Raw genomic sequence first — 12848 nt, forward strand, 5'->3', positions numbered from 1 at the left:
GTAATTTTTTTGAGTAAATTGATCGACTCGGTTATTATAACCATAATCTTGTTTTATATTTTGAGGGGTTCTTTAATTAAAATAAATTATGTGAGTGAAATATATATGTATATATATAACAAATATTTATAAAAAATTTTGTTGATACATTAAATCCACAAAAGGGAAGTAGTACATAAGCTAAGAGTGTGCCATGTGTTAAGATCTCATTATTGGCAAGGCCACATCATGTTTTCTTATAAGGGTGACGATAAAACTTTATAAGATGATAATGTAACGTTTTAGGAAGACCAGACAATTAATGAGCATGAAGTTTCATGTATTTTTTACGGAAATAGTCTCACACAAACATATAAGTCAGTTGAATATGAGGTTCACCTAAAAGAGACATATGTAAAACTTGCGGAGGTGACATAATAAATCATATAAAAAACAAAGCATAGTCACATGGGTTCAAATAATAAAGTTAAAATATTAAAGATTATAATGTATTGGCTCAAATTCTATATTTTTCATATAAAAAAAGACAAAAAAAACCATCATAAAATTTATACTAAGCTCTTAATTATGGTATGTATTAAGCCTTTTTACTAAATAAATATCACAAATCAACTGAATATCAATCCAGTAATATTTGAATTTAAGTAACTAATTCTACCTATGCTTTATTTATCTTTAATATAATTTTTTTACAAAAATATTTGTTGTACAACGTTTTTTCCCATACTACAAGTGTGCTATATTCAGTATTTGTTATTTTGTAAAATGGTTGAATGTAGATTTAATTGACTATTAGTGTCTAGACCTATTCATGGGTTAGGTCGGGTAAGTGGGAAGATTTGGGTAAAAATATGAACCTAAAAAATGAGTCTGGGTCAAAAAATAAGGCTCGCTTAAAAAATGGGCGGGCCTTGAGTAAGACATTTTTGGCATGAGCTTGGCTTAATCTGAATCCACGAAAGGATAAAAAAATAGTAATTTTTTTGCTATTTTTAATACTATTTGTTTGTTGATTTCTTCTTATTTTATTACAATTTCACTATTATATTGTTACTATTTTGTTATTATTATTTGTATATTGTATAACCCTTTTTATTGTTATTTTTAGATGCATTTACTTGTTAAGTTACATCTATCTTATTATATATATTTAAAAATAATATAACAAACTTAATACTTTGAACTCGAGTTTTAATATTTTTATCTGGGCTAAACTTAGACAAAATTTTAAGTTTATTTTTTGGGTCGGATCTAAAAAATGGGCCTAAGATTTTGGTTGGACTCAACCCAAATCTGACACAACCCAACTCATAAACATCTCTATTAGTGTCACATTAGTACAAATTAACAATATTAATGTAAAAATATAATGTAAATAATAGAATACAAATTTAAATACCAATCAAATAACTCTAAACACATATTATCCTATTTAATAACTATGGAAGAATTCGGATTTTGCGGTCCCGTTCGGACAGTAAAGTTGGCGTTCTATTGAATAGCCGTATAACTGAAGTGAACATAAAATAGATGCCGTCAAGAAAAAAGAAAAAAGCCCACAGTGGCAATATTCGTAAATTAGCCCTAAACGGGTGGTTAAATTCCTTAACCACTCTAGCCACACACTCTCATCATCTTCTCCGTTGATAACAGCCTCTTTACTTTCTCTCCCTTTTTCTTTTCCTGTTCCTCTGTTCTCTTTTCTTCCATAAACTTAAAAAAAGAGAAAATAATAAATAAAATAAAGCGGGAGTTCTCCGCCAAGTCTCCTTTCTTCAACCACGACAATTTTCTCTCCATTTCATTTAATACTTTTTCTTTCTTTCTTTCTTGCTAAACACATTTCTACGTTTTTCATTTTATTATTATTATTATTTTTCGTTTTTGAGTTTCGAATTGTTGGATTGGTTGAGTAATTGTTTAGATCTGAGTACGATCGGTCCGGATCCGAGTCAAGATGGAGGAGGCATTGGAGCTGGCACGTGCCAAAGACACCAAGGAGCGAATGGCGGCGGTGGAACGGCTTTACCAACTCCTCGAAGGTACTAGAAAGAATCTCACTTCTTCGGAAGTCACTTCGATAGTTGACTGCTGCTTGGATCTCCTCAAGGACAACAACTTCAGAGTCTCCCAGGGTGCTCTCCAGGCACTTGCTTCCGCGGCCGTTCTATCCGGTGATCACTTGAAGTTGCACTTCAATGCGCTCGTTCCCGCGGTTGTTGAACGGTTAGGTGATGGCAAACAGCCTGTTAGGGATGCCGCTAGACACTTACTGGTCACTCTCATGGAGGTAAAAGTTATTATTTATATTTGGATAAATATCAAAATTATATAAAAAACTTTGATTCAATGTGCGGTGTTTAGATAAATTTTGATTTTGTGTGAATGAAATTTTGATTTTATTTAAACTGTTAAAATCATTAACAATATTATCAAATTATCAACATTTTAAATCCAAATCTAAGTTTCATGTTTACATATGAATCATAATTCAAATTTGATTCAAGTTGCATGTGCATAATTGCATAAATAAAAGTTTATATATCAAATTGCAAATTTGAAACAAAGTTAAAATTCCTTACTTTCTTATTTGGGATCCAAGTTGCAATTGGCACATAACAATTCAGCATGCTGCGCAGTCCCGGTGCACACGCTGCTGGCTTTGCGCTAGCTTAATCTAGCCCTGTACACCGTAATACTAACATCACCACCTGTGCCGCACAATTGCAATCATGAGACATCATGGCTGACTCTGATGCCAATTGATACAGGTTTTTGGGGAACCACACTCTAATACCTAACTGTCGAGGTTGGAGCGCCTGGGTCCATTTACACCCCACTAGAATTGGCACATGACAAATTCTTTTTTTTTCTTAACTTTTCTGAATTGACTCTATCTCAAAAATGTGTGTTAGCGCTGATTTTGAATGGAAATATGCAATGTGCCGTTGGATGTAGTGCTTTATATAGATTTAGTTGAATCAATGACATTGACAATGTTCCCTCTGGATGGAATTAATTTTTGGAGTAAACATGAGTGGCAGGTCAAGCTTTTAGAATGCTTTACTATTTAACACTAAATGATGAATTAGTTTGATTTGTAATCTTTTTTCAGGTTTCTTCTCCAACTATTATCGTCGAAAGAGCTGGCTCTTATGCCTGGAGACACAAAAGTTGGAGAGTTCGGGAGGAGTTTGCCCGGACTGTGACATCAGCAATAAGTCTTTTTGCATCTACTGAACTTCCACTTCAACGGGCTATTCTTCCACCTGTATGCTTCTTTACATTTCTGAAATATATATTTTATTGTCTCATTTATCAAATGTGACAGATTAGCTGACCTTTATAAATTCATCAGATTTTGCAGATGTTAAGTGACCCAAATCTTGGTGTTCGTGAAGGTGCTATATTGTGCATTGAGGTCAGTTAAACTTCTCTTTTCCAGTGTTATCTTTTGAAGATATTGACAACTTTATGAGGACATGTTAATCTCTTCCTGTAACCATTTTACATGCCTTTTTGAGGACAGGGAGAGTATAACGAGAAAATTAATTGGCACAAACATCAGGGATCTGAATCTGTTTATTACTAATGAAAACATTAAAAAAAAAAAAACTCATTGGTCAACACTCCCTTTTATTGGAAAAAGATAACTAGAAACAATTTCTTGGCATCTTGCTGCGGCCTAGGATTAATATGTCTAAAACATGTTTATGTCATTTGATGGTTGTAGCGTGTGCATGCAATACCGGCCTTGCGGTAGTTATGTTTAGCATTTAAAGAAAGAAAATTTATCTCAATTTTAGATTGCTTGCCTTTCAAGTTTTAGATCCTCTTTTTTTTTTTTTTCTTTAAGTTCTATTTTAACCCTCATTTTCATGAATTCAGTAACTTACTAACTTTAATATTGGTTATTTGCTCCTTGGTTTAGTGTCAATGTACATTGCTTATCAAAATTTTCGTGCTTCTTTTAATGAATGTATGTCCTTAATAGTTTTGATCTTGTGTAAGAGTGATTCAGTAATCATTCATTGTGTTATTTATTCTTATATATTTCTGCTTTGAATTGTTTAACGGGTGTTGCAGGATCTGAGTGCATTATTCTTTGATAATATGTTCACTTGTGGCATGCTTTTTTCTGGAGAAATTGCTCTTAGATTGGTTATATATATATTAAGATTTTGTCATATCTGGTGGCAAACATTGATCAAATCATTTCTTTCCCAGGAAATGTATAGGCAGGCTGGTACCCAATTCCGTGATGAACTTCATCGCCATCAGCTTCCTGCATCTATGGTGAATAACTGAATATTTAATTTTTGAGTAATATATTCCATTTTCTAGCTTCATGTTGAATTTTTTCATAGCTGCAGATGAATAATATTCTCTCTTTCTCTCTCTTTTCTATCCCAACTTTGATCTACTTTTTACTTCCTCTGCTCCCTCCCGTATGTATTATTATAAATGGTAGTTTGGATCATTCAATGCTGATCAAATTTCCTTATAGAAGAAAGTTATTGGTGTTATTACTTTTTCGTTTTACAAAATAGCATATAAATGCAGGTGAGAGATATCAATGCTAGACTAGAGAAAATCGAGCCACAAGTTAGATCTTCAGATGGAATTTTGGGTGGTTTTGGTTCTGGAGAGATGAAGCCTGCAATCCTTAACCCCAAGAAAAGTAGTCCAAGAGCCAAGAGTTCTTCGAGGGAGTCATCTCTTTTTGCAGGTTCGGATTTGTGTATTTCAAACTCTTTTTAGTTTTATTTTTTAATTGGAATAGTTTTCATGATATGTTGACCTTTGCACACACTAAACTAGTTCCCAATATTGGTTTCTTCTCTTGACATTTATGGTTAAAAGAAGTTTGATGTTTCCTACATTATATGTTTCTCAAATGTGGTGATTACATTATATCATGGTTCAAAGACCTAAATGTTACTGAAGTGTTTTGCATTTGATTTTTTACAGGTGAAAGTGATATTACAGAAAAACCCATAGATCCGATTAAAGTTTACTCAGAGAAGGAGTTGATAAGGGAATTTGAGAAAATTTCTTCTACTCTTGTGCCCGAAAAAGATTGGTCTGTACGCATTGCTGCCATGCAGAGGGTTGAAGGCCTTGTTTTTGGAGGTTTTTATCCTTATTCTCATTCTTCCACCAATCTTGCTCTTACACATGTGTCTATACTGAAAGAATATAAGAGTTACTGTTATTGGATGAATAGTTACGAAATGGTTCTTTCTTGTTGATTCTGCTGAAACAAAATTCTTGGTCTTAAAGAACTGATCAATGTCAACTGAGCTAGATATATAAATTCCTAGGTACATAAAAGGGTGTCAAGACCCAGGTAAATAATTTTTTTGGGCTGTCCCTTCTCTTTAACCTATTTCCCCTTGGTTTTTACATCTCCAAAGTTGTCCTATTATATTCTCTATTTGCTATCAGAAATCCAATTTTATATGGCACAAGCATACTATATTACCCTGATTCTTCATTTTTTGAAGTACCTGTTTCCGATACATATTCAGATATAGTTATGGAGTATGATCCTCCAAATATGTGGAAAAACAGAAAATATTAAACACACTCATATTGGATATATATATCTGTCACAGACCCAATACATATCTGTCACATACCTATATAGCTTATGGGTTGAGACCTGATGGTTTTAACTATTAATACTACTATAAATAAACAGGAGCTGCTGATTATCCATGTTTTCGGGGACTCTTAAAGCAGCTTGTTGGCCCACTAAGTACACAATTATCAGATAGAAGGTCAAGCATTGTGAAGCAGGTCTGTGCCATTTTTATTGTGTCTCCTGGTGCAGAGGTTATTTTATTTTAATATTTTAGGAGATTTTTTCCGGGTTTTTATAGGTTATTAATGTGGTTATGAATTAGTAGTGTTTATTCTAGCACCGAGAGTAAGGTGTTTTTTCCCTTCTAAATACTTACTTTTTATTAAGTTCACTGCTGAAATTTGTTTAGAGTGGTTTAGTGAATTTTCAGACAGATTCAATCCCTGGGAATTTTGTTCTTTTCTTCCTTGATTTTGCCAGTATGGTTATTTGTTTAGAACATATCCATAAAGTAAAAAAATTGCTTAAGGTTCTTGATAGGGAACATGTCCTGGACCCATTATTGTACCCATCCTTTCCATATTGACACCATTGAAACTTCCAAGAACAGTGTTTCATCTATTCCACCTGGTAGAGGATGATATGAGCTGAAAACTTTTACTTGAGCGGAGGTCATAGTTACATGGTCTTTGTTGGTGAGATTCCATGTTTGTGCATAGTGTTTAAGCTTCTGTCTCTTAACACTTTTGAATGGAATTTAATATAGTGGTAGTCAGTAATCTTGAGAGAGTTAAAATATTACTGGTGGTTGAGTTGAAGACAGTAGATTATTTCCCTCTTCCATAAGTGCTTTTTTTTGGCTTTGGACATATGGTTGTTTCTGAGCATGTTTCTTTTTCAGGCTTGCCATTTATTATCATTCTTATCGAAGGAGCTATTGGGAGATTTTGAAGCATGTGCTGAGATCTTCATTCCAGTAAGTTCAACTTTCTTGTGTAGTGTAACATGATGTTTATTCTTGTAAGCATTTCTTAATCTCATGTTATGATAATCAGGTCCTTTTCAAGTTGGTTGTGATTACTGTGCTTGTAATTGCAGAGTCTGCTGATAATTGCATAAAAACGGTAATGATTTATTTATCTCCCCTTCCCTTTTCTATCTTCCCTTCTGTTTTTGATGTTGTCTTTTCAATTTTGCAGATGTTGCGTAACTGCAAAGTTGCTCGTGTACTTCCTCGCATAGCTGATTGTGCAAAGAACGACCGTAATGCTGTACTCCGTGCCAGGTATTCTAATGCCTCTTCTATTTAATGATAAAGTCCTTTATTTGTTATGCATCTACTCACTTTTTATCTCTTTGCTGCAGGTGCTGTGAATATGCATTGTTGATACTTGAACATTGGCCAGATGCGCCTGAAATACAGCGATCGGCTGATTTATATGAGGATCTGATTAGATGTTGTGTTGCTGATGCAATGAGTGAGGTATCTATGTTGGGAATTACTTCTATTCGATAATGTTTGATGTACATAGTCCTGCATTCAGCCCTTCATGTGAAGGTCTGAGTTGATCCATTTTATAGGTTTCTCTCCTTGAAACATGATTGGTTCATGGCTGGCAGATGCTTCACTTGGCATCTTTTACTAATATAATTTTTTTTTTCCTAAATAGGGAGTCTGATAAGATGACTTTATGTAGCAATGTCAATTCAAAAGTTAATGTTATTACCTTTTTCTACTTGTTTGAACCCATACTATTTAACAGGTAAGATCAACTGCTAGAATGTGCTATAGAATGTTCACCAAAACTTGGCCAGATCGTTCTCGTCGCTTGTTCTCCTCCTTTGATCCTGCCATCCAAAGGGTATATATTCTCTATTTGATGGATAGTTTGGAATAATTCCATTCCTAGATCGTGGTTTCAAAATCTGGCTTTTTGTACAGATAATTAATGAAGAAGATGGAGGGATGCATAGGCGGCATGCTTCTCCTTCTCTCCGTGACAGGAATGTACAGATGTCATTTACCACTCAAACTTCTTCTACTTCAAATATACCTGGATATGGAACATCTGCTATAGTTGCAATGGACAGAACTTCCAGTTTATCTTCAGGGACGTCCTTTTCTTCTGGGATGAACTTATCCCAGTCAAAGCCCCTTGGTAAAGGTGATGAGCGTACTCTGGAGAGTGTATTGCATGCAAGCAAACAGAAAGTCAGTGCCATTGAAAGTATGCTTAGAGGTCTGGACATTTCCGAAAAACAGAGGTCAACAAGTTTGGATCTAGGTATTGAATGGAATTTCCATTTTACTTGGTTTGAACTAGAATTCTTATTTTAGATGAGGTTGTCAAATGATGCAGTGATAGTTGCCTTAAATGATATGGAAATTGATTAAAATTGTGAGCGGCTAAATTTCTCTTTTATTGCCCACTAGTGCAGGAGTTGACCCTCCATCATCTCGTGATCCACCATTCCCTGCTGTTGTTCCAGCTTCTCACAGTCTCACAAGCTCTCTAGGACTAGAATCAAGTACCTCCGGTGTCGGTAAAGGTAGTAACCGTAACGGTGGTCTGATCATGTCTGACATCATTTCTCAAATTCAAGCTTCCAAAGACTCAGGCAAATTATCATATAGAAGTAGTGTGGCAACAGAGTCTCTGCCAACTTTTTCATCATACTCGGCCAAGAGGGCATTTGAAAGACAAGATCGTGGTTCCTTTGAAGAGAATAGTGACATCAGGGAGGCCAGGCGGTTTACAAATCCACATATTGAAAGGCAATATTTGGAAATGCCATACAGAGATGTAAGCTCTAGGGATTCACATAACAATTACATTCCTAACTTCCAAAGGCCGCTTTTAAGAAAGCATGTAGCTGGGCGTATGTCTGCTGGAAGGAGAAGAAGTTTTGATGATAACCAGCTGTCACTTGGAGAGATGTCAAATTATGTTGAAGGTCCAGCTTCTCTCAATGATGCCTTAAGTGAGGGACTTAGTCCTAGTTCTGATTGGTGTGCAAGGGTTGCTGCTTTTACTTATCTCCGGTCTTTGTTGAAGCAAGGCCCAAGAGGTATTCAGGAAGTGGTTCAAAATTTTGAGAAGGTAATGAAACTGTTTTTCCAGCACTTGGATGACCCCCACCATAAAGTTGCACAGGCTGCCCTTTCAACTCTTGCAGATATTATTCCATCATGCCGAAAGCCCTTTGAGAGTTACATGGAAAGGATCTTACCCCATGTTTTCTCACGCTTAATTGATCCCAAGGAGTTGGTTAGGCAACCTTGCTCAACGACATTGGAAATAGTAAGTAAGACTTATAGCATAGATTCTCTCTTACCTGCTTTGCTGCGTTCACTGGATGAACAGCGGTCGCCAAAGGCAAAATTGGCTGTTATTGAGTTTGCCATTAGTTCCTTCAACAAGCATGCTGTGAATCCTGAAGGTTCTGGTAATATTGGCATCCTGAAGTTATGGCTTGCTAAGTTGACGCCATTGGCCCATGATAAAAATACTAAGCTTAAGGATGCAGCTATTACTTGCATCAGATCTGTATACACGCATTTCGATCCAACTGCTGTTCTGAATTTTATTCTTAGTTTATCAGTTGAAGAACAAAATTCCTTGAGACGGGCACTTAAGCAGTACACACCGCGTATTGAGGTGGATCTAATAAACTTTCTGCAAAACAAGAAAGAAAGACAGCGCTCTAAGTCATCCTATGATCCATATGATGTTGTAGGAACATCATCTGAAGAAGGATATATTGGTGTGTCCAAGAAGAGTGCTTTCCTTGGGAGGTATTCTTCCGGTTCCATTGATAGTGAAGGAGGTAGGAAATGGGGTACCACCCAGGAATCAACCCTGATCACTGGCAGTATTGGCCAGGCAACATCTGATGAAACTCGGGAGAACTTATATCAGAACTTTGAGACCAGTCCAAATGCAGATGTTCTTCCTTCTAAAACTAATGAATCATCTTATATGGTTTATTCCATGGGTCAGAACTTGGGATCTCGAAACTTGGAAAGTAATTTTAACTTGGAAGGTGTATCTACTCCACAACTGGAAATTAATGGTCTGAGTAGATCCGACTCATTAGGGGCTATTGGTGGGGTTGCTCATAATTATGAGACTTCATCAGGTTTAGATCTTAATCACCTTAAACCAGCAGCTGTAAAGATTAACTCCATGCCAGACGCTGGGCCTAGCATTCCTCAAATTCTTCACATGGTGAGTTTAGTATTTATCCTGCCTTTTTTTGGTGATGATAATTGTTTTTCCAATTGAGCATTTGTAGGAAATAGATTGTTCGGTTTCAAGAACTTCCACTTGATAAATGCTTTCTTCAATTTTTCCTAGATCTGCAATGGGAATGATGAGAGCCCTACCGCAAGTAAGCGCAGTGCACTTGAGCAATTAACTGAAATTTCTGCGGCTAATGATCCCTCGATTTGGAGCAAGGTATATATATATTTATACATGTTCTATGCAAGTTTGATTGAGATTTGTTTCCTTCTGTTGAAAGTTTCTTAACCTTGCAGTACTTTTTACGAAAAAGAATGTCCTCTAAGCCTTCATGTCAAAAAATGTAATATTTAATTGTATTTTTGCAGTACTTCAATCAGATTTTGACAGCTATACTTGAAGTTTTAGATGATTCTGATTCTTCAATCAGAGAACTTGCGCTGTCATTGATAGTTGAAATGCTTAAAAACCAGGTTTGCTCATAGTTAGTTTTAGACGTTGTGTGGGTTTTCTTTTCTCTCATAAGCTAGTGTGCTTGTTCCATCTTTCATTCTTTTTATTTTTTGTTTTGTCATGATTCCAGAAAGATGCTATGGAAGATTCTGTTGAAATAGTAATCGAGAAGCTGCTTCATGTAACGAAGGATATTGTTCCAAAAGTAATTTACTTTCCTCAAAGTTGCCCTTGAAAATATTCTTGCTCCTCTTTCCCCTCTCAATTGTCTGCTCCATGTTCAGGTTTCAAATGAAGCTGAGCACTGCTTGAACACTGTGCTGTCTCAGTATGATCCATTCAGATGTTTAAGTGTAAGTGCTCCTCCTATGGATGTCTGATTTGTTTTCCCAACCAGAGGAAGTCCTTTTTGTCCTTTTTCCCTTCTAGTTTCAGGTTATTATAAGTACTGATGTTGTCAAATGACTGGGGTTGCAGGTCATTGTACCTTTATTAGTTACTGAAGATGAGAAGACTCTAGTTATTTGCATAAATTGTTTAACAAAGGTATTTATTCTGAATCTTAGTTGAAGTTAACATTTTAATTTAATTTCCTCTATAGTTTTCTGGCCAAGATTCTTCATACAGGAATCAAAGACACATGCATATAGTTTTTTTTTTTTTGAGTGATTGCAAAATAATCAGGGCATATGATTGTGACCATTGTTTCCCTGTTTATATGCAAGATGTCCTCGGTTTGGATTAGACTGTTGTTTACTTCCTTCGACTGTTACATTGTTCCTACAAATAACTTTTGTCAGGTAATGTTAAGTGTTGTCTACGTTTTTCTAAGCTCTTTGCTTTTCTTTACAGCTTGTGGGCCAGCTATCACAGGAGGAACTAATGGCTCAACTGCCCTCATTTTTGCCTTCTCTTTTTGAAGCTTTCGGAAACCAGAGTGCCGATGTCCGGAAGGTAATATTTATGTTTTTGCATGTTTGTCGTTCTTGCTTTATAAATTTGTTCTTTTGGGGTTGGGTGTGATCAGTTGAGAGAAGGGAGAGAATTTATCATCTGGTAGAAAGAATATTTTTGTGCCTTCTGCATTAGCATTTCTGAACTAAAGGATTGAATTTTCTTATGTTTCTGAACTAAAAGATTGAATTTTCTTATGTTTCTGAACTAAAAGATTGAATTTTCCTATATTACTCGGACTCAAGTGTGTCTAGTACCTATATTTGACACCAGTATGATTATTATCTTTCAAGATTTTCCACGTATATGGAGGATCCCTGGAGGGTCATATTCTCGTACCAAAGCCTATAGCAAAATTTCCTTTAGAACTCTGAACAAAAAGAGCGTTACATTGAAAAAATAGTAGAGGAATCCGTTTGTTTTTGTCTCTCCCTAGAACCAAATGACCTTTCCATCTGTTTCAGATTCTTCCTATCATATTTTATTTTCCTTTACTCTCTCTAAATCTTATCAAGTTTGGTTGTCTCATTGCATTAATTTTTTTCGGTTATGCAGACGGTTGTTTTCTGTTTGGTGGATATTTATATAATGCTTGGGAAAGCATTTTTACCACACTTGGAGGGACTTAACAGTACACAGTTGCGGTTAGTTACGATCTACGCTAATCGGATTTCACAGGCCAGGACTGGTACCCCTATAGATGCTAACCAATGATAGCTGGTTCATTTGGAACGGGATGTCGGGTTTCAGAAACGTTTACTTAATTCATTGTTGTGTATTTTGTATATTGTGTGAATACATTTCAATGATGATTTCATGTTCTTTTTAATTAAATATATACTCATCTTTTTTTTTGGTTTGCTGAGTTTGGCAAAAGAGTGTTTTTGGTGAGTAATCAGATAGTGAAATTGCACGAACTATTGTGCCCATTTTGTAATCACCATTTTCTTTAACATTGTTCTATATTTGATGAAAAGAAATATTGTTTTGGAGAAATATAAATTCAGGTTGGGTCCTTTTTTAGTTGGGTTTGGCTTCATATATAATGATGTTCATGTAATAACGTCAATGAAATTTTGACTATGTTCGTTGGTGTTGGTTGAGGTTGAGGTGTAGGATGTTCCCGAGTTTTACAAAGTGTATCTAAAATATATCTAATAATGCCGGTAGTTTGATGGTTTGTCTGTTAGACTTAATTAAATAAATTATTAAAAAAATTCATAACATATTAAAAAATATTAAAATTTTGGTTCAATTAATTTTTTGTTTGGTTTAATTTTGTTTTCAGAATCGGTACTTTAATTGGTTTTCGATTCAATTGGTCTGATTTAATTCAAACAATTTTGATCTTGATTTTATGTGAAATCTTGACTATGGTTGACCATATCGGTTAAGGGATGAAGGTTGAGGTTTAAAATATTTAGCATTGTATGAATTTTCAATTTATATTTTATTTTGGTTTCAAGTCGCATAATGTGTGGTTTTTTTAAATTTATTTTGATTATTAGTGAAAATTATTAATTCCAAGTTTAAAAAATTACATCTGTTTATTTTTAATTTTTTTAATATTCCTTAAGGACTCTGGAGTTTTTTTAGTTTCATTGATGATG

The 12848-nt window shown here is 35.0% G+C and overlaps 1 protein-coding gene across 1 annotated transcript; it reads left to right on the forward strand.

The window, feature by feature from the left end:
* Nucleotides 1-1629: 1629 nt before the first annotated feature.
* On the forward strand, nucleotides 1630-12261 carry LOC107942546 (CLIP-associated protein). Its single transcript, XM_016876238.2, has 21 exons — nucleotides 1630-2290; nucleotides 3116-3271; nucleotides 3359-3421; nucleotides 4228-4296; nucleotides 4564-4729; nucleotides 4972-5133; nucleotides 5705-5802; nucleotides 6489-6563; nucleotides 6643-6711; nucleotides 6787-6872; nucleotides 6953-7070; nucleotides 7351-7449; nucleotides 7530-7872; nucleotides 8027-9816; nucleotides 9946-10047; nucleotides 10200-10304; nucleotides 10415-10489; nucleotides 10569-10637; nucleotides 10762-10830; nucleotides 11137-11238; nucleotides 11794-12261. The coding sequence occupies exons 1-21, from the start codon at nucleotides 1958-1960 to the stop codon at nucleotides 11950-11952; spliced, it is 4308 nt and encodes a 1435-aa protein (XP_016731727.1). The 5' UTR covers nucleotides 1630-1957; the 3' UTR covers nucleotides 11953-12261.
* Nucleotides 12262-12848: the final 587 nt, after the last annotated feature.

Source organism: Gossypium hirsutum, chromosome A08 (assembly GCF_007990345.1).
Source record: "Gossypium hirsutum isolate 1008001.06 chromosome A08, Gossypium_hirsutum_v2.1, whole genome shotgun sequence".
In the NCBI taxonomy this organism is placed as follows: Eukaryota; Viridiplantae; Streptophyta; class Magnoliopsida; order Malvales; family Malvaceae; genus Gossypium; species Gossypium hirsutum.

Bases quoted from the DNA above. Each gene is read 5' to 3' on its own strand.
- LOC107942546 (XM_016876238.2), top strand. From the start codon at position 1,958: ATGGAGGAGGCATTGGAGCTGGCACGTGCCAAAGACACCAAGGAGCGA. The intron at 3,272-3,358 runs GTATGCTTCTTT...TAAATTCATCAG, and splicing joins AACGGGCTATTCTTCCACCT to ATTTTGCAGATGTTAAGTGA. The intron at 4,730-4,971 runs GTTCGGATTTGT...GATTTTTTACAG, and splicing joins GGAGTCATCTCTTTTTGCAG to GTGAAAGTGATATTACAGAA.